This window comes from Macrobrachium nipponense, chromosome 6 (genome assembly GCF_015104395.2).
Source record: "Macrobrachium nipponense isolate FS-2020 chromosome 6, ASM1510439v2, whole genome shotgun sequence".
NCBI classification, from domain to species: Eukaryota; Metazoa; Arthropoda; class Malacostraca; order Decapoda; family Palaemonidae; genus Macrobrachium; species Macrobrachium nipponense.
In genome coordinates, this window is record NC_061108.1 from 36,089,858 (window position 1) to 36,112,757 (window position 22,900).

General features: G+C 37.9%; 1 protein-coding gene across 4 annotated transcripts in view; it reads right to left on the reverse strand.

Moving 5' to 3' along the window:
- Window positions 1–22,900, reverse strand: part of LOC135216186 (DNA topoisomerase 3-alpha-like) — a 308,863-nt gene that overhangs the window by 27,577 nt on the left and 258,386 nt on the right. For all 4 annotated transcript variants that reach the window (XM_064251319.1, XM_064251321.1, XM_064251320.1 and 1 more), the window contains exons 15-18: window positions 19,739–19,901; window positions 11,239–11,682; window positions 9,823–10,026; window positions 3,619–3,682 (exon numbers count right to left, since the gene is read on the reverse strand). In XM_064251319.1, coding sequence (XP_064107389.1) covers window positions 3,619–3,682; window positions 9,823–10,026; window positions 11,239–11,682; window positions 19,739–19,901 — 875 coding nt within the window. The remainder of the gene's footprint in view (window positions 1–3,618; window positions 3,683–9,822; window positions 10,027–11,238; window positions 11,683–19,738; window positions 19,902–22,900) is intronic.

The window sequence follows — 22,900 nt, forward strand, 5'->3', positions numbered from 1 at the left end:
CGCATGTGCGCCTGGGTAACGCTTGTAAACAAAACAACAGCTTGATCCGTGAACTCCCAGCATCCCTCAAGGCGTGTGATTTCAAATTTTTTGCAAACTAAGCCTATAACTATTTTTCCGCGAATATTTAAAAAACTTTTTGTAGTCAATGTACCGTATGTCCGATTAGCACCCGACAGACAATTTTAGTCGACGTATAATACGTCCAAAAGGCATTTAAGGTTTAACCTTTACTGTCAGTAGGGTTTCTGCCAAAGGAATCTTTGTATAAGTTGTCAATAATTTGGTGGAAACCTTTACTGAGAAGCTTGCTTTTTTCCATTACATTCATTACTACTGTATGAGTAAAGCCATGCTGACTTCCATTAGGATAAAAATAACGTCCTGAACATAAATCAATATATTAGGTTAACAAAAAAAAATATTATTTCTTTTGTTGGTTTAAATCAGCCTTGTTTACTTTTAAGTTAACTTTTTGCTGAGTATGTTTACTCTTGTGTCATCATAAGTTAAGTAGCTTTACGATCGTTTCTCGGTGTTTTTGCTCCTCCTCCTCCTCCTCCTTAATGTATTAGTGAACTATCGTTTAAACAATTGTTTTCTTCCTTTGCTTTGAGTGTTTATAAACACCAAAAAGGTGATGTGTGGACGTGGTGGACCGGTCAATGGCAGTTCGGGTCTTGACAAGCTTTCACCAAGACTGTTTCCAATCGCAGCATTTATATTTGATATTTTGACTTAATGCTGAAGAGGTTCGTCCTGTGTCATGAGCAAACTAAGACATAAAAACCTTTTCTTTCATGAGTTACTGGTTTCCATTTTCTGTATTTGCTTCATGGATGGTCTCTCTCTTTCACCCACTCTTCCTTACTAGCTAAAAATCTGTCAGCATATTTGTTGGTTTCATGAACACAAATATCTATACAGTAATATCATTAGTTACAAATAAAGAAAAGTATTCAATAGGCTTTGCATTGCAGTTTGGAATCCCTAAAAGAACCTACATTTCTTTGGGTAAAAACAATCAATCCTACATTCAATGCCTTCAGGTGGATAAACACATGCCCAGGATGAAGCAACAGGTTCAATGTCAAGATCGTCTTTATAAAGGTCACTATCACTGATATAATCATCACTGTCATGCTCACTATGGTTATCAAAATCATCAGCACTTGTTTCTGAATCACTATGATAATCAATATTAGCCATTATAAAACAAACAAACACTTATTTTTGCATTAAAAACAAAGATAACTTTTATCACCCGGGCAAAGAACAAAAAACTAGCTTGATATGCCACACCAACCCCACCTCCAGCTGCACATACTCAAATTATAAAATTTTTGGCAACTTTGCTTATTAAACGATCACTGGTTGGCTACAGTAGCCAGTGATGTTGAAAAAAGGTAGAGCTAAAGCCACACCTTTAAGGGAGGAAGGAGGAAAACTACATCCATAATATAGACACTTGCAAGTTGATGCAATGTATGCATGCATTACATGGACAGGTTGTCCTTAACCCTTAAACGCTGAAGCGGTAAAAATAAAAAACTCCGACGAATTCCGGAGCCGGTTTTGAGTGAGCGCGGAAGCGGAAAAAATAATTTTTTCAAAAAATCACAGCGCGCTTAGTTTTGAAGATTAAGTGTTCATTTTTGGCTCCTTTTTTTTGTCATTGCCTGAAGTTTAGTATGCAATCATCAGAAAGGAAAAATAATATCATTATCATATGTAAATAATGCGATATATGGTAGCGAAAAAAAAAAATTCATAAATAATTGTATTAAAATCACGCTGTGCAAAAAACGGTAAAAGCTAACGAGTTTCTTTTTTTTCGTTGTATTGTACACTAAATTGCAATCATTTTGATATATAATACATTGTAAAACAATAAAAGCAACACCGGGAAAATATTATCACAAAATTATGTACGAATTTGTAACGTGCGGACGTAAAAAAATATTTTTTTCAAAAATTCACCGTAAATCTCAATATTGTTCTAGAGACTTCCAATTTGTTTCAAAATGAAGGTAAATGATTGAATATTACTAAAATGTAATAGTTTTAGCTTACAATTGCGTTTTCCGACCATTTCGGTAGAGTCAAAGTTGACCGAACGTGGTTTTTTTTCTATTTATCGTGATTTATATGCAAATATTTCGGAAATGAGAAAAGCTACAAACTTCAATTATTTTTCGTTGTATTCTACATAAAATTGTGCACATTTTCATATATAAAACTTTATGTAACGGCTAATTTAAAATGGTGCAAACATTACCACAATCGCACGTATGATTTTTTCGGAAGAGTTACCGCGCAGACGTAAGGAAAATTTTATTTTTTTCATAAATTCACCATAAATCGAAATATTGTGCTAGAGACTTCCAATTTGTTACAAAATGAAGTTAAATGATTGAATATTACTAAAATATAAGAGTTTTAGCTTACAATTGCGTTTTTCGATCATTTCGGTAGAGTCAAAATTGACCGAAGGTTGAAAATTTGTCACTTATCATTTTTTATATGAAAATATTTCAAAACTGATAAAAGCTATAACCATGGGTTGTTTTTAGTTGTATTGTGCATGAAATTGCGCACATTTTCATATATAAAACTTTATGTAACGGCTAATTTAAAAATGGTGCAAAAATTACCACAATCGCATGTATGATTGTTTTCGGAAGAGTTACCGCGCGGACATAAGGAAAATGTTTTTTCATAAATTCACCATAAATCGAAATATTGTGCTAGAGACTTCCAATTTGTTGCAAAATTAAGGTAAATAGTTGAATATTACTACAATATAAGCGTTTTAGCTTACAATTGCGTTTTTCGACCATTTCGGTAGAGTCAAAGTTGACCGAAGGTTGAAATTTTGGCACTTATCGTTAGAGTCAAAGTTGGACGAAGGTGAAAATTGGTCACTTATTGTTATTTATATGGAAATATTTCAAAAAACTGATAAAAGTTACTATCATGACTATTTTTTTGTTGTATTTTAAATGAAATTGCGCACATTTTCATATATAATACTTCATGTAACGGATAATTTAAAATGGTGCAAAAATTATGTCAAAGTGACGAAATAATTTTTGAGATGTGTCACTGATACTTTTTAGTGCGATAAGAAAGAAATTCACGCTTGCGCGCCTGCGTAACGATTGTAAACAAAACAACACCTTGATCCGTGAACTCCCAGCATCCCCCAAGGCGCGTGATTCAAAAGTTTTCGGCTGGTAGGCCTATAAGTATTTTTCCGCAAATTTAAAAAAAAACTTTTTTGAGCCAACGTATGGTACGTCCATTCGGAAATCGGGGGAGATTTTGACTTGACGTTTAATACGTCCATTCTGCGTTTAAGGGTTAATGGGTTAAGAAACATAAATCTGTTAATAACTGGTTTGGGGGTTCAGCATCACAAGTTTCATGGACTCTAACAATAGTTAGGTAATTATAATATCAACTTCCTGCTTAGAATTCATAACTGCCTCATCAAAACTAATGACAAATATAGCTGCATGAAATAATTACAAATGTGCATCCCAAAAAATGTAAAACCACAAAGCATCTCCACTTAATTAGACTATAACCTGGCATACAACAAAATTAATCACAAACCTTTTAGCTGGAATACCACAGTTACATTGAACACTGTCCTCATAAGTTGATCCACCACCAAATCCTGCAAATACAACACCAAAATCTTGAAACAGTTGCTAAAGTTCAAAGTAAATTTAAATATATAATACTTATTTGGCTATTACTGACTGTCATTAAACTATTCAAATTAAAGTAATTGATGAGAACACTCAAGTTACCTAAAAGTATAATGGGAACAAGTGCTCTTGGAACAAGACCAACATTTGTTACAGTTTTATTACTAATCAATAGGGCTATGATCTCACTCGATGTGGGACCACCTTGATGTGGTGAGGGGCTCTTGAACCCCAGGTATTAGTTCCCAGGTATGAGTCCATTTATTTGGAGTAATATTGTGGAATTTTCTACTTTTTGTAAAATTTATTGAACCTGACAAACAGGAAAAGATGTCATAGCTGGAAATGGGTTTATATCCAGAGCTAATTAGTGAGAACTGTGGTGGGACCATCAACTGCCAGATAATGTTGGGACCTGAGAGTCTTCAGGCAGAACTATTCTGCAGGATTGGTCCAAGGATTCCAGGGGGGTCTGGTTCTGGGTATAGGACTCTCAGCATTCTATCCAGTTTGCCCATAATGTGATTAGGGTGGGGATGATCGTATTCTTGTAATACTCTGTCCTATCAAGCAGGTTTAGCTTACACTTGGGCCACTCTAATCATGTTGTGCCATCCTGTGGGGTAGGGTAGGGACGCAGACATTTGGGAGTATGTTTCTCACTTGTGCCATTGGTGGAAGAATAAACTCCATGAGAGGCTGATGGTATCTTTTTAAGGTTTTCAGGTTTATTTATCTTTTTCCCTCCCCCCTCAAATCTTTATGTCTAGCAGTTGTAAGGATTCGAGTAACCCTGGGCCCTATGATGGACCTCTTCTGGCACAGATGACAACCTCTGCACCCACTATGGAGATTCAAAATTCTTCAAATGTTGATGACTTCTCCAAAAGTAAATTGATAAAGCAGTAATAAAAAATCTGATCCCCCCTCCTGACTTCCCCTCCACTGTGTGGATGGATGGATGGATTATGGAATTTAGGGCATAGCCCAAGCACTGGGACCTATAAGATCATTCAGCGGTGAAATAAAAGTATGGCTAGATGGAAAAATGAGAAATGAAATTAAAATTATAAAATGATGACAATCCTGCACTTGAACAGGAATGTGCATCAGCAAAGGCCATTTTACTCTCCCCCCAGCATTCCGATCATCCAAAGTTATGAAAGATCGTTTTGGCCAGGGGGGGCCCCTCCAGTGTGTGACAGATTTGAGAATGCTCCAGTCAATTGTGATTTTTAAATGATCCCAACAGCTTTGAAATCATTTGGAAGTGGTGCAGAAATAAGGATGATCTTTACTGATAGTGAATCTAAATGGGAAACTTGGGTTACCTTTAGAAGTCATGATGAGGCTCTAAAGGATAGTAGTATGATAAGTGCCATATAAATCGGTCAAGCTACAGTATGAGGAGCCTTAACAGACAAAGTCCCCAAAGACTTGGATATTCATTTACCATCTAAATGGGCTCAAGATAATTCAGAGAAAGCAGATTGCAGAAGTGAAAACTCCTAAACATCCTATGTGACTGGTAGCTTCAGCCAAGGAGGAAAATTATAACTACTACAAATTTTGCAGGTTTCTTCAGAAAAAAGTGGAAGGAATAAAGTGGTGATATTTCTCATTTTGGGAAGAACACCATTCTTATTCATGGCAAGTCCACAACCTAAGCATATATGCTGACCATGTTGGACATTAAAAGTGATGAAATGATTATGAAGATCAAACCCCATTTAAGCTTTAGTTATGGGAGAGGAGTACTATTTGATAAAGACCTATATGACATGACAAAAATTCTAGAAATGAGCCACACTTTGGTTTGGAGAGTGAAAAAGGCAGCTATTGCTAACATGATCATTTTAACCTTTGTAGACTTAAATACCTTTTCGTGTCATATTTGAAAATAAAAGGTACGAGTATGTCCTTTCTAGCAAAGACAAATGCAATGCTGTCATTGTTTTCAGTTTGGTCACTCATCAAAAAATAGCGAAAATGCTAAAATATTTATAAATTGCTCTGGTGTCCATCATGATGATGAACGCAACAGAAGCGCAAAATGTGTGAATTGTCAACTGGAACATAAATCCAATGGCAAAAACGTAAATAGTATACAAATTTGAACTGTCGGCACTAAATAATGCCAATACAGAGTATATAAGTATTGGTTTTGCAAAAAGACAATTAGGACAACAACCTAGGAGTTATGCTCAAGTTCTTCAGCCACTACCCCTTTCCACTACTAGGGATGCAGTGGCAGCAACCTCTAATGTAGCAGGTGCACCAACTCCTGTGGTAGTGGCCCAGCCATCTGGGTCAGGTGGTCGGCCTGTTGAGGCCTTAGCGTAAGCCTCCAAGGAGGATAAGATGGCACTCAACCAAGCCACCTTGGAATTATTTGATTTGATGGTGACTGAGGAGCAAAAGCATCAAAGAGACATTCCCCTTCATCCTCTCCTCCATCAAATCCAATTAAACTTGCATCACTTAGTATTAGATATGAAGTACTAAGCTCGATACAAGAACCCCAGCTTGAATTCAATTTGACAAGAAAGGGAAACAAAATGGCACTATTAAATTAACAGGATAAACCAAATCTGTCACAACCAGTCCTTTCCAAATCATCTCTTGAATATGCTCATAAACAGAAGTGTAAATGAGAAGGCTCCATCCAAGGGCCTTCCACCAAGCCCAAAAAATAGTTTTCATGTCAATGCTGCAATGGAACTGTAGAGGTCTCAGGGCCCAAAGCGAACAGTTGAAGGTATGTACTGTTCCATGACCATAAACCAGGCATTGTGTGTCTCCAGGAAACTAAGCTTGGAAGCACGCCATATATTCCTGGATTAAATTACAGCATATATAATTCTCCCCCACTAATAGATAGGGCTAAGGGAGGTGCCGCAATTATTGTGCGTAAGTCATTGTAACACTCCCTGCTATCAATTATGTAATACTTATCTCCAAGCTGTAGCAGTAGCTTTCATTTTAGACAAGTAGATTACAGTCTGCTCCATCAACCTTCCTCCTGATTTGTATTTCACTTATAACGATATTCATTTACTGATCAATCAGCTTTCTACTCCGTTCCTCCTCCTTGGAGATTTTAATGGTCACAACCCAATCTTGGGTGGGAACATAGCAGATGCAAAGGGTACGATATTGGAGTGTATTGTGGATGGTCATGATAGCACTCTACTTAATAATGGAGCCATGATGTATCATAATAGCTACTCCAATACCTACTCAGCTATTGATCTGAGGATTTGCTCATCTAGTGTTTATATGGATTATGAATGGTCAGTTAATGAATATCCAAATGAGAGACCCAATTCATTTAAAATCAGTTAAGAATCAGCCATCTGAGTCACCTCCTAAATGGAAGGTAGATGAAGCAGACTGGAAGAAATTTAGCAAGTCTGCTCTCATGGAGAAGAATGTAAAATAATTTCCATCCATTTTAGAGGCATATAATTATTTTAATGACACTACATACCATCAACAGTGCAATTGCCTATATTCCAACGATGAAACGAAAGCCCTCTACACCAGCAGTTCCTTGGTGGAACAAAACCTGCATTAGTATGAGAAAGATCACTAGAAAATGTTATAAAAAGTATAGGGGAAGTGGAACCACACAAGTCAAAAGTTATTTACCAACATGATGTAGCAAAACAATTTGGAAGAAAATTAAAAAACTAAATGCCAAGTTTGTCCCTGAACCTCTGCCTGCCCTTAAGATAAACGGACCTAATTACCCAACCAGATAGGGTCACAGAAAAATTAGAACATTTCTCAAGAATACTAAGTAGTGAGAACTATTCTTGAGAATTCTGAGACATTAGAAATCCTCAGATTTCTCTTGATTTAAGTGGAAATAATTTTGAATCATAAAATTCACACTGTAGGAACTCAAAGATGGCTTGCAGAATACCAAAGCATCAGCCCCTGGTGAAGATTAAATACTTTATGAAATGCTGAAACATCACCCAAAAAAGTAAACAACATTTCTTCTAAATATAATAAATGAAATCTGAAAAACTGGTATTATTCCTAAGAGCTGGAAAATTATCATTAATCATCCCTATGAAGAAACCAAACAAGGATCCCTCTTTACCCAGCAGCTACAGACCAATAGCTCTACCAGTTGTGTTTGTAAGCTGATGGAAAAGATGATTAAAACCAGATTTGTATGGCACTTAGAAACAAATAAGTTGCTTCCTCTATTCCAGTTTGGCTTTAGGAAAACTAGATCTACTTTGGATCCCTTGCTCAGGTTCTCAAACCAAATACATTAAGGTTTTGCTAAACAGAGCCAAACAATAATTTCCTTTGATTTGGAAAAGGCATATGACACCACATGGCGCTTTGATATCATAAAAAAGTTGTATAAGATGGGCATTAAAGAAAAAATGATCAGATATGTAAATTCGTTTTTATCAGAAAGATATATTAAGATCAGAGTGGGAAATCATGTATCGCGATCTTTCTTACAAGAAGAGGGAGTTTCTCAGGGTAGTGTCCTTAGGGCCACCCTCTTTGCTATTGCCATTAATGATGTATTAGAAAATATACCATCACCAGTAGAAGGATCTCTATTTGTAGATGATTTAGCTCTGTACTGCACAGGCTATGATGCAGTTTCTACTAGCAGGTTCATGCAAAGAGCCATCAATAAAGTTAGCAAGTGGGCTAATGAGCAAGGATTTTGATTTTCCAAATAAAAAACTGTCACTGTTCGGTTCTGCATGCGCCAATACTATGGAAACCATTCCAACTTTTACCTTAAATGGAACTATTTTACCCTACTCCACTGAAGTAAAATTTTTAGGAATGGTCTTGGATGAAAAGCTCACTTGGAATAATCAAATTGGCAGTTAAAAGTGAAGAGATCACTTAATATTTTAAAAGTATCTAATTTTGATTGGGGTGCTGATAAGAAATCGCTGTTAAGGCTTTACAATGCAGTATCTTTATCTAAGTTAGACTACAGTATTTAAACGCCACTATCTGAAGAACTTGGAGGCCCTTAAATATTCGGCATTGGCTGCAGGGAGCATTGTCTCCCCTGAGATTGCCTAGTTTTTATGACTCCATATTTGTATTCTATTATTTTGCTATTATTCTTCCTTTTGTTACTCTCACCTACCTGCCTCGCTTGTATTCCCTGCCTTTCTGCCTTGTGTCCCAGTCTGGATTGCTCATCAACCCACTCCTGGACATGTACATAGTTCATAATTATTTGTTTTTTGTGTACGTTACCTGTTGTTTGTCCTAGGGTAGTATAGATTTGGTCATATTTGATATTTGATACTTTTTTACCATTTGTAACTTGCTATGCTTACATTGGTTATTAAAACATAATTTTAAGACAAAGTTTTTTATTTTTCATTTTATGTCTAAAATTTGTTTTACCAAGCTTGTATGGCCAATTCTCTGATACTATTTCACCGGCCGACACAGGCTGAACCCAGAAAAGGGATTTTGACGGAGGAAAAATCTACTTCTGGGGGAAGACCTGTGTCGCCCGGTGAACCCATCCGTCTCTTCTCCTGGTCCCCCGCCCTTTAGCTGGCCCAAGCTTGGGTGCGTAATTAAGGAATGATGCGTTTGGGCAGGAGTAGTAGTAGTAGCGAGCAGAAGGTAGACATTGTAACGGCTCCTATCTAGAGAGGGGTTTTGAGTGGAAACTTCTAATTGGCAGAGATTCTGTGGTAGTGGCTTCCACTCGCCCTTGTGCCATACCGACACCCTATATGGGTGAGCGAGCTGAAGGTAGTAACTTCAGCATTCCATATAGCTTTTTTCTCTGGTATATTTAGCATCTATTTATACCTAGAAATGTGTGCTACAGGAACATTTCACCAGGCAACACAGGTCTTCCCCCAGATATAGATTTTTCCTTTGTCAAAATCCCTTAATAATACCTATTCAATGGTATATTTGATGTAGGATGATACATTTAAGTATTCATTTGGTATTTGTACTTTCAAGATAGGCAGATATAAGCATTTTTAGAGGGGAGTTCTAACTGTTTGCAGGGGTGTCTAGTACCCATTACCCGCGAATACAGGGTAACACTGTATTGTTTAAAATACATAAAACTACCTACCTGAGTCAACCCTCCTGCTATTCCAAGAAGAGTTTTGAGTAAATGAAAGGTTACTACTTCCTCTGCCTTGTCCAAAATTGTTTCCCCTTCCACTACTGCTGGCCCCTACTCCGCCATCATCTCCTACATTATCACCTTCATCTGCCCAGAGGAAAAAGTTGCAACCTGTTCCTTGTGGTTTAGCACACTTATAAAACTGACGACCTGTAATAAAAAAAATCACTTTTGGTATTATTTAATTAGAAAATCAAAACAATTTATGGTTACATACTAATTCATAATATTATATTAAAATGATTACTAGACATATCACTACTATCATATAACTCACACCCTGAATGTCAATAACTTGAAAATATCAAACATCAGAAGTCAACAAGGTTTGAGTCAACTCCACTACTCCCATAATAGTAGATTTTCTTCTTTTTCTCTTACATGCTGTCTGTTTCCATCAAGTGAAAAAGGTTAGCCTTCGCATTGATATTTCAGCCTGCTGGACTAGATGTGAGCTCTTCAGGTGAATGGAAGAGAATGGAATATAGAATTATATGGCCAAAAGCGAAGCGCTGGGACCTAGAGGTCACTCAGCGCTGTAAGGGAAATTAAGAGTAGAAAGGTCTGAAAGGTGTAACAGAAGGAAAAACTTGCATTTGCACTGCAAACCCAATGTTAGGAGAGGGTGGATAGCAAGATGGGAGATAATATAAATGGAGGTACAGTACAAGGAATGAAAAAGGGTTGCAGCTAGGGGCTATAAGGACACTACAAAGAACCTTAAGTAATGCCTATAGTGCACTGCATGAAGTGCAACAATAGCACTACCCCGTATAGGGGGTGAGTGGAGGAGACTCACAATTCCCAAAAAGTTCTTTGAGGATACCTTAAAATAGTCCCTTTGTCTTTGTACAGTAATTGGGGAAACAGTACCTTAATATTTAATATGCATTGACAAATAAATACATTCTATGATATTATGCTGTGTTTAATATTAATATCAGAAAAGTAGTAAATCATATTTTTATCATAAAAATGTATTTAGTCAAGAAACTAACATCAAAATACACTAATTAGTGAATATTTCTCAACACAAATGTGTGCAAATTGCAGAATTTTTCACAAATAATTTGGAGATATGTTGCATAGAAAAATCCACTAATCAGAGAGTCAGTGAATTGCAAGACAGCGAATAGCAGGGATTGACCATACATACGTGAAAAGTGAGGGAGGTGATTCACACATACCAGATATTCCAGGTGGCGCATTAACCATTTGACTACCTTCCCTTAGCATGTTTGAAAAGATTTCTGAATATGGAGCATTTATATAACTAATGGGTTTTTATGCAAAAAAAAAAAAATGGTTTTGTGTTACAAAATTCATCATTTTCCATATACTACTGTAAACAGAAAGCCTCACCTGTATTAGGTCCTTCTTTTCGAACTGTGAGTAGTATTGCATCCTCATTACAGGTACATACAATAGCATTCTCCCTTTCTGTATTCCCACTTCCATTCCAAGAGGGACGAGAATAACTTGTAGAATGTCCCACATTGTTGTTTACACTTCTGTTATTATTTGTGTTTTGAGTTCCCGCTCCAGAAAATGCAAATGAATTTGGATTATTATATGAATTATTATAACTTTGACTGTGTGTTTGGCTGTTGGTTGCAGTATTTTGTCTATAATCATTAGGATGAGATGAATTTTGAGTTCTGTTGTTAAAGGATGAATTTACAGTATTATTACTGTTATTACGACCAAACACAATACGTGTCTGATTACGATTGGAAAGGGTATTTTGTTGTGAGGAATATCCACTATCATTTGATGAATTTGTTGCTCTTGGTCGCTCCTGTGTTCCTGAAATATATATAGAAAAGTTAGTTTTCAAACAATATAAACCCATACCATAATAGTTCATCACTAGCAACACTGTAATATACAGAAATTTTGTTTAAGTCCAAAGATGCTTCAATTGAAAAATTCCCATGGGTATTAAAATGAATAACAGACAAACTAAAATGTACTATAATTAATTGCACTCATGTCAATTAAAAACAGCATTTAATCTAATATACAAACAACAACACTTTCAGTATGGATCTCCTTGAGAAGGAGCCATTTGATCTTTTGCTTGAATGCCGACTCGCTCATTGTCACGGAGATATAAGCTAACTTTGACAGTAGGTAAGATGTATCCCAAGTAATTAGTGAGTAGACAACTAAACAGCAGACCAGCATTGTTGATCTGCAGAATTTGAATTAAGCTACTTGCTGTGCTTTGCACTGCAGTCTCCATAAATATAAAATGCAGCGTTTGAATCCTGTAACCGAGCCATACTAAGCCTCTCGGAAAGTCATAGTATATCGAATCATCAATATTGTAGTACTAAACTCTTAAAATGAAGAACTTCATGGCAAATGCACTCCAAATTTTTCAGACAATAAATAGGTCATCCAGACCTAGTGTAAACCTCACACTTTGTGCATGTGGGATGTTACAATGATAAATAAAGTCAGAGCCATCAAATTCTGGATTAAAAATTCAACCACTGATTAGATACTACCTACTTCTAGTAACTCGGATTAAAACATCAAATCATAGTTATGGGCACAACTCTGGGGATCAGAAAAATGTGACCTTACACTTCAAATATTTGAGCACTGCAATTTTTATTATGGTAATAAGTAGCAAGTATGGGGTTAAGCTCAATGTCTCCTAAAAGATTGAACAAGCTGCAAACTATGCGCACAACCCTCAAGAGTGCTTGTACAGAATTCAAACATCTACAAAGAAGGTAAATTTGTCATTTACCGGTCTTTGGTTGTCCTGTTTTCTGTTACATCAAATAAATTGCAAGATTATTGGTATAATATGATGTTAGTTTCAGGCTAGAATTGGGACAGGTTGTTCTGCTACCATGAAAGCTTCCAAGCAGTATGTCCCATCAACTATGGATCATATCTTGTAAATATAACCAGCAAATACCATTGGATATATTCTAAGTCCTACAATGAAAACAATGAAAACAGCATTGACCTCCAAATTATTTTTTAAAAATTTAAGTTACTCTAGCTTGAGAGATTTTGCCATCTGTCATGCTTGCATAAGTTTTAATTATTACTCTCCTGAGCCAATTGGAGATTGTATTTCTTATGTGTTGTTTCCAGTCTGCAGTTCTTTGAAAATACAAAAATGTGGTAACTGGACATTGAGGATTATCATAAGTTCTGAAGCAAGATTTTTAGGCAACAGAATGGTGAAAGATGCTGTAATAAAATTGCTGATCTTGAGAAGTTTGAATCTTTGCAAGAAAAGCACGCAGCAAAAATAAACAAACACTATTCCAGCCTTTTGTGTGAGTTGTTCTATCTGATCTAAAACAAAGTTTCTTGAAATGCAGCAATGCTGCAAATGCCAACAGCTAGACTGTCTTCAATGTAAACACAAAAGGGGGCCTTTTCTTGAGATCCAGATGATCATCTTGCTAAACTTTTCCAACACAGGAGACAGTTCCTATCTCAGATATTGAATCAATTCTTTAGGTAGGTGTCTCTGGATATGTGTTTTAGAACTGAGACAGCAGAAAATCTATCTTTTGCACCAACATCTGACAATCTGTTGATGACTATAATCATCATTTAAAATTAATTTTCCACAAATTGTAAAAAAAAAAAAAAGCATCATAACAATGAAACTTGAACATGGCACATTAAAGATGCTTGCTGCTGTTATGGAGACATATATTATTTATGACAAAATTTTAAAAAAGTGCCATAAATTCTTATTCCATTCACCACTTAGGTATACTATATTTTATTTTATTAATGTGCTTTATGGTATCACACATGCTCAAGTAGTAATGGCTTTCATATCACTAGAGGGGCAATTTAATATACATTTATACTATGTCAACAGAAATTGTTCACCTCTTTTCTCTGATTTATCAAGAGTTTATTTTTAATAAAAGTAAAAAAAATTTCACTATGGTTAACTTTTACTCATGATATCGAAGTTTTTAATTTTTTTGCCATTTCTGAAACATCATAATAAACTTTTAACTCTTTACCTCTGCAATGACACCAAATTTATTAATGTAGTATTAAGTATACAGTTGCAGAGTGATCACAGAATACAGGCAATCCCCGCTTATTGGCAGCATTAGCAGTGTTTAGGTATCATAATGCTTGTCTAACAACGTTGTTAACCAGATTTTTGTTGCTGGTAAGCAGTTTATTGATGTGGGTAGGTGGTTTATCGGTAATCAATGGCCAAGGGTATTGTGCATGTGTATTCTACTCCGTATATGCCCAGTGTGAATGGTTTAGCTGAAAGGACTGTTAGAATGATGACTGAAATTTTGCAAATGATGAGTAAATGCAACAATGGGATATGTATGTAGGACATGCAGTGTGGGTATATAACGCCACACTTCAGAAGAGTATAGGTACGTCACCAGCACAATACCGGTACGTCTCCTCGTAAATATGTGTTGAATTTTGAAAGGACTGTTAGGTCGCGGTTGGGTCTGTCAGAGAGTGATCAGGATTTGTGAAACAAAGCAAATGAAGGGTTTGAAAGTTTTAAGATTGGGGATAAAGTGTTAAAAGAGGTGGTTGAAATAGGAAGAATGAATGTGAATAAGGTAAGGGAGAAATTTAAAGGGCCTTTTGAGATTTTGGAAGTGGGCCCGAGTGGATGAGTTATGTTTTGGGGAAAATGTGAGTAGGTGGGAGGATGAATGAGGTTAGGGCACACCATAACCAGCTCTGGAAATGGAGGGAAGTACCACAGTATGTTCAGGAGAATGCAATGAGTGAATGGTTGAGGGTAAATAAGTATGAGCCAAGTGTCAGTGAACAAATGGGTCTGGGAGATCGGCAGTTAGTGTTGGTGAAGTACTGAAGAGAGCAGAAGAGTGTAGAGAAAGGGAATGATGGAAGAAGTGTGAACAGCATGATAAGGGTGTTAGTGTTGGGGTGCAAACGGTTGATAAAGCGTGTAATTGGATGACTTTGAGGGAATGAATGATACTTATAGTGTATGTGGGTTTGAGTTGACAGTGATAAGTGAGGCCACAGTGGGAAGGAAACTGAGTAGTAAGGAGGTAGTTGATAGGATGGATAAATCTTTGCAAGAGTTTGACAGAAGTATGGATGAACTGAGTGGTCTGGTAGCAGAAATAGGGTAGATATTGGTACCAGAGTTAGATGTCAATGAAGTAGTGAATGAGATTTGGGAGGATAGTAGTGAGGGAGATAATGGGAATTTGACTGAAAGTGGTTTGGAAGAAGTGAATGGCAATGTAACGGAAGAGAATGTATGAGGGTCCTCAAACAAGATCCAGGGGGCCTGCATCCGAGCATCCTTGGGTGTTGCGAGTGTAAGGAGACATCAAATGTAATGGGGGAGGTAATATGGAGGAGTTAGAAGGTAGTTTAATTTGACAACGCCTTTGAGGGTTGCGTGAAAGAGAGAGAGAGAGAGAGAGAAAAAAATTGGTGGAGGGATAAATGGGAGTGGTTTGATGGCAGGCACAAGCGTACGGGTATTGTCTGTTGTGATCACTGAAGAAGTCAGTGGCGAGAGTCTGCTATGGTGAGTCGTGATAGTCAGTCATTGATTTGGTTTGGCAGTAGTCTTATCCATTGATGGACAGTTGATATTGTGTGATTTGATTGATTTTGATATTGTAAAGTGTTGTGCGAGTGTCTGTCTGGTTGTGGTGAAGTTGAAGAGGTTGGTTGTACTGGTTGTGCATTTTGGTGGCTGTGAGTTGGCGGTTGGAGACAGTGTTGGTGTTGGGGGTCTGTTGTGTGGGGTTTGAGTTGTTGTGTGGTTGTTGTGTTGTTTTGAGCTGTTGGTGTTCGTCTGCGCAGTGATTTGTCGGGTGGTTAAGTTGTTGTATGGTTGTAGTTCTCAGTTGGTCGTTTTGTGTTGTAATTCTCAGCCGTGGTTGTGTCTCGACTAGCCTAGACTAAATCCAGCAGACAGCACAGCACCTAGCCCTGCAGCCAGCCATTGACGGTGAGTACATGAATGTGAGTGTTTTGTTTGTCTGTTGGTGAACCAATTGTCCTATCGGTAAATAGTAACATAAAGGGGAAAGTGTGGCTGGGGGAACATTGCGAGCCAGTACGACTAAAGTACCTGTGGGGAGATCTTGTGGCTTCGCTTGTGATCCTGCCACACTGCAGGTAGGATATTTACTACCATTCAACTTCTCTCCCCCCCCTCTCGGACAGATCCTTTTTCAGTCAGATGCTCGCAATTCCCCAAAGCTCTTAGCTCTTTGGGAGGAAGTGTTGAAAATTCTGGACAAGGGTGCAATATAGGAAGTAATGCGTCCTTCTCCAGGGTTTTACAGTCACATTTACCAGGCACCAAGAGCAACAGGCGACTGGAGACCAGTAAACAACCTTTCCACCTTCGATCATTTTGGCAGGAAGACAAGGTTCAAGATGGAGATACCTCGGACAGTGTTAGCAGCAATGAGGGACAACAACTTGCTGTTGACAGATCTAAAGAATGCTTACTTCCAGATCCCTATTCATCCTTCATCCAGAAAGTTTCTTCGCTTCACTCAGGGAGAGCGGGTATCCCAGTTCAAGGTCCTGTGCTTTGGGTTGACAATGTCCCCTCAGATGTTTACAAAGGTATTCATCCTCGTCTCGACGTGGGCTCACGCTCAAGAGATTGCGTGTTGAGATACTTCGACGACTGGCTGGTCTTAGCAAGCTCCAGGGAGAAACTGCTACAGGACAGAGATTGTCTGCTTTGGTTTTGTTGGGTGCTAGGCATTGTTATAAACCTAGAGAAGTCAAATCTTGTTCCCAGCCAGAAAGTTCTTTATCTAGGTATGGTTATAGATACAGCAGTGTCGAGAGTTTTTCCATCAGAACAGAGGTTGGAGAAGTTGGAGTTAGTGGCACACAAGTTCCTATAATAACCAGAACAGCCAGCTCACCAGTGGCAAGTTCTTCTGGGGATTTTGTCTTCTCTGGAGAAGCTGGTCCCTCATGGTCATCTTTATTTTCGGTCTCTGCACTGGAGATTGAAAGACTTCTGGTCCCCAGCAGGAGATTCCCCTCTTCAGAGAGTTCTTCCGTCCGAAGAGGTGAGGTAAGACCTTCGTTGGTGGTTGGACGACCAGAATATCTTGGTGGGTGTCCCTCTGCTATGGAACAAGCTGCTACACATCAACATTTTGGAGCTGAAGGCAGATTTTCTGGGTCTGAGAGTTTTGGGAGAAGGTAGAGGGTCATTTGGTAGTTCTGATGTCCGACAACAACAGGGTGGTCGCTCATGTGAACAAACAGGGGCGTCTAGTATCTTGTCACCTCCATTCGTTAACAGTTGAGTTACACCAGTGGGCGTTCAACAACTTGGTGGAGCTCTTGGCCAGATACATTCCAGGCAAGAAGAATGTGGTCGCCGACAGGCTGAGTCGTCGGAACCAAATCCTGGGCACGGAGTGGTCTCTGCATCAAATTGTGGCAGACAGGCTTTTTCAGGTTTGGGGAAGGGCTATGTTAGACCTCTTTTCAACCTGCTTCAACAGAAAACTGGAAGTTTACTGTTAGGTGGTCCCAGATACTCTAGCTCTGGAAAAGGACACCTTCCAATACCCTTGGGACAACCTTGAGGTATACGCCTTCCCTCTATTTTGCCTGATCCGTCAAAACTATCAAGTATCTCCTCTGAGCAAGAGGTTTTTCTCAGTAAACAGCGAGACATATGTCCAGTTATCTCAGGAAGTCCTCTTCAGCAGTTTACCAAGGGAAATGGGCAATCTGCTGCGATTGATGTCGTTGACCGGGTTTCTCTCCATTCAAAACCTCTGTTCAGCGTATAGCAGATTTTTTTGTCTTTCTCAGGGACGAGAAAGGCCTTTCAGTTTCTGCTATCAGGGCCTACAGAGCAGCATTGAGTTTGGTGTTACGTATGAAAGGCGTAGACTTCTCTTCATCCTGGGAAATCTTGTTGTTCAGGGGTTTCGAGCAGACTTGTTCTCCAAGGCAACTCAAGCCTCTGACATAGGATGTTTCGCTGGTCCTGAGAAGTTTCACTAGAGCTCCTTGTGAGCCCTTGCGTCGATCATCGGACAGAAATTTAACGCTAAAGACAGTTTTCCTTTTGGCCTTGGCTTCTTCGAAGAGAGTGGGGGAGCTTCAAGGCCTAAGTTACGATGTGAAACATACCAGGGGTTCGGGATCTGTGACCTTCAAGCTTGTCCTGGACTTTGTGGCCAATACCCAGAATCCTTCAGTGCATGACAACAGATTTGCCTCTTTTTCCATGTCATCTTTGAATGACTTCTTAGACAATGACCCACAAGAGCTCTTGTTATGTCCTGTTAGTGCCCTGCAATGCTATCTTAAAAGGACTCGACATCTCAGACCTGGGTGTCGTAGGCTTTTTGTTGGCAGTGGTCGATCCAAGAAAGAAGTTTTCAGGAACACTATTTCTTTTTGGATACGTGAGGCGATCAAGCGGGCTTATTCGTCTCTTGATGGTTCTGTCACTGAGTCTGTGCAGGCTAGAGCACATGATGTCAGAGGTATAAGTTTTCCCTGGCATTTAAGAAAAAATTTGCTGTTAATAGGATTTTGAACGCTGGTACTTGGTTGTGCCAATCTACGTCCACGACATTTTACCTGAGAGATGTTGCCCACAGGTCTTTGGACATGTTTTCATTGGGCTTTATGGTAGCTGCCAACAAATTGTGTAACTAACCCATTGTCCTTCACTGGACAATTTTGTATCTTCGCAATGAGACTGGCAATGGCACAGGGATCGGAAGCACAGGATCCAGGAATGGGATTAGGTGGAATAGAGGAAAGACTAGGTTTGGGAGACAAAACAGAAACAATAGGCACTTTTGAAGAAGATTCCTGGCTAGCTATATACTTTTTGAGCCTAGCAGTAATTTTATGCTTCCAATCTTTCTCTAACTTTGAACGGTAAGATGATAACCCCCCCTGTCTTTCCTCCCAGCCTATGCACTCACTACACATCAATTCAACAGTGCTAACTTGACCTCTACATCAAACACAAACAGAATGAGCCATACTTTCCTATATAGTTAGCTATGTATTGCAGCCTTTGCTGCAATAACGGACACTCAACATACTCGAGTCAGACATCATTAGATAAAGCTCAAAAAACATACTAAAAACCTTAAAATGGTCAAAGTAGTACTGTTAATTACACCTATCTAGCTAATAAATGCCAAAAGACTAGGACAAAAGAACCATAGTACTTCACCGAAGGTACTGCAAAACACTCAGAGGACCATGAAATCCAAATTCAGAGAAAGCTACTGCTTACAACCTTCATCAAAAGCAGGTAGAAATAAATTAAGCTTCTTTACTGAGTTGTTTACCTATCCCCCCATGGTGGGCAGGGGTACCGACATGCACCAAAACAAAAGAATTGTTACTGCGATTTCCAAATTCTAGCTACCGGTTACTTAGAAATTCTTAGCTGTGTAATTACTTGGTAAGTTATTTGAATAAAACAATTGTTTGTCTGAACTAGTACTATAAATTAGATGTGGGCTTATGTCTAGAGTTAATAAGTATGAATGAGATCTTTCGGTGGAAAGGAATAATCTGGGAGTTCTGTTCAGCTGTTATCATTCCTGCTGATAAATGGCAAATGAAACAGAAGACTGGAGGGTACCTGCAGCTCCTGGTGACACATGCAATGATCTATTACCATTCTTCTGTCTGTCGGCCTGACCTTTTTGGTCAAGCCGACAGACAGAATAGTAATAGTTCAGTGTCCAGAGCATTTAAAGACCAGGAATGTGAGCATATATAACCAATGGGGTTATGATGAAAAACATTAATTCCCACTAAATATAAAACAAAAATCCTATTAACACAACATGAAATTTTTTTTTAACTGTACCTTGCACACCATTTCTATTTTGAGATGTAATTGGCCTAATATCTAATGTTTCTAGAAAGTCAGGATCACAGCCACCAATGCATGTTTCATATTCATCAGGAATATATGGCATGTACGACCTGGGTTTGAATTTAAACAGAAGCTTCTTTGGTGATCCAGCACACTGTTCACAGAAAAAAGTAAAATCATGATTAGGACAACCTTAACAATAATTATAAAAAAAAATTAGAAAATGGAAATCTATCCTACCAAAAATTTCAATCAAGAATATCATTTGATAATATGTACGTATAATGTTCTCAAAGGTATGATAAAATGACAAATTTTTTAAGTAATTTGTATTTTTCCTAAGATACAAATCTGTGGTCTTTACATATAGGAATAACATTCACCGAGCTGGAAATCCAGCAGTTACTCTTTGGCAAGGTGGTTATGGTAACAGTTACTAATGGTAGGGGCTGAAGCACTGCCCACCAAGTTGGTGTACACTCAATTCTACGTAGCTTGCCTTTTAGCCCAAGTAAGAGAACGAGGGGTGGAAAGAGGCTCCTGGTCATGACAGAACAAAGGAAGGAGACTGTACTGCTGATCTATTGAACAAGATAGTTATTCAATTATCAGCCTTCTGGGCAGTTTGAATAAAAGGAATGTAACATCCTTGATTCAAAAAGGTTTGGGTGAACCCACAGTATCAGAGACTATCCCTGATGAATAAAACATTGAGCAAATGTTTTTGCTTGGATTTTAGAGTATTTGCTTCACTTCCATTGAATAAAATAAAACAAATGCTTTGCCAGTAGCAAATGCTTAAAGCTGATACTTAAGTTCAAGCAAATGCTTAGAAATTAAAAGTAATTGCTTATAAAAGTTTTAGGCAGCTTGTGAGGTGCTTTAAACTCTAGTGAACCTCACATGATGGCTGATTTTCTTGAAATTTGTATAAGGAAAACTCATCAAAATTGCTGTATGGTGTAAATATATATATAATATGTATAATATATATTCATTATATAATATATAATATATATATATATAGATATATATATATATATATATATATATATATATATATATATATATTATATACAGGCAGTCCCGGGTTACGACGGGGGTTCCGTTCTTGAGACGCGTCGTAAGCCGAAAATCGTCGTAAGCCGGAACGACGCTTGGAAATATGTCTTAAACTAATAAAAAGTTATAAAAACCTTACTTGTAATCCTTTGGTTACACTACATGTTGTTTCCTGTAGTTTTATGTACAACCTGGAGTTATTTTCATAAAAGAATGCTGGTTCTTGAAGGTAAAAACTATTTTAATCTCTGGTGCACTACATTCTTGAAGGTATATTGTTAATCCTCTGGTGACACTACATTCTTGAAGTTTTATGTACAACCTGGAGTGATTTTGCAAAATCTTGAGGGCTACAAGAACAGCTGATTACTATTTACGTATCATATAGACTAATTAAAGTAAATGTATCTTTAAATAGGCTTATATATTAGTATCAACAAAACATTTCCTGCCATGAGTCAGAGGCCGTTAATGAAACGAACACTTCTCTGTCCTATCTGTTCAGAAAATAAACGTTACGTCAATCCCCGAGACCATTGTTGCCAAAGCGTCTCTCTCTCTCTCTCTCTCTCTTTCTCTCCTCATCGTCTCTCTCTCTCTCTCTCTCTCTCTCTCTCTCTCTCTGATCAAATTACATTGGAAACTTGACATACGATTGCCCTAATATACGAATGTTTTGAGATATAACAGAAAATTTGCGAAAATACAAGCTTTGATATACAACGAAATATTTGAGATACGATTTTGCGATGAGTGTTAGTTGTATAGGCGACCGATAAATGGCGTTCAGTCTGTTTGTTTGTTGGTGCTGCATGTTAACACGTCGTTGTTTAGTTCGTTGTATTTGCGCCTATTTTTCGTGTTATTTTGTCTATTTTATTATTAACCATGGGTCTCAAAGCTAAAGACAAAGCAGGTGATAAGAAAAAACCCAAGAAAATTATTTCGATGGAAGCAAAACATGAAATTATAGCAAAGCATGAACGTGGCGTTCGTATCGTCGATTTGGCAAACGAGTATGGTCGAAATCCTTCTACAATATCCACGATCATCAAGCAGAAGGAAGCTATAAAAACCCCCGAGACCATTGTTGCCAAAGCGTCTCTCTCTCTCTCTCTCTCTCTCTCTCTCTCTCTCTCTCTCTCGTCTCTCTCTCCTCTCTCTCTCTGATCAAATTACGTACTGGATAATGTCTCTCTTTGGATACTTCGATTTTGCCAAATATTGAGGGCTACAAGAACAGTTGATTACTATTTACGTATCATATAGACTAATTAAAGTAAACGTATCTTTAAATAGGCTTATATTATTAGTATCAACAAAACATTTACTGGCATGAGTCAGAGGCCGTTTAACGAAACGAACACTTCTCTGTCCTTAACTCGGAGCGTCGGAAGACGCCGTCTCTCTCTCTCTCTCTCTCTCTCTCTCTCTCTCTCTCTCTCTCTGATCAAATTACTGGATAATGTCTCTCTTTGGATACTTGGAATTTGCGTTGTAATCTAACCAGAAACTTCGTTTTGTTATTATTACTGGAAACACGCAATGATTTTTCATTATTTGCGCTTTTGGACTGTTATATGTAAACTAGTATGTATTCATTCGCTCGGAAAAAACTAGTTCCGCATATGAGGCGTCACTAAAAAACATAGAAAAATACAACATAAAAAGTGTCGAAAATCATCATAATCTCAAAATTGTAATCTAACCAGAAACTTATTTTTATTAATATACTGTGCTAAACTATAAAGGATTTTTATCATAGTATGCGTTTTTTAAAAGCGTCGTTAACTCGGAGCGTCGGAAGCTTCAGCAGTCGTAACCTCAGAACAAGCGTCGCAACCCAGGACGGATTTTTCCATTGAATATTTAAGAAAAAGCGTCGTAACCTCGGAACGTCGTAAGCCGGAAACCGTCGTAACCCGGGGACCACCTGTATATATATATATATATATATATTATATATTATATATATATATAGATATATATATATATTATATATATGTATATATATACAGTGGTCCCCCCGTATTCGCGGGGGATGCGTACCAGACCCCCCAGCGAATAGTTAGAATCCGCGAATGTTTGGAA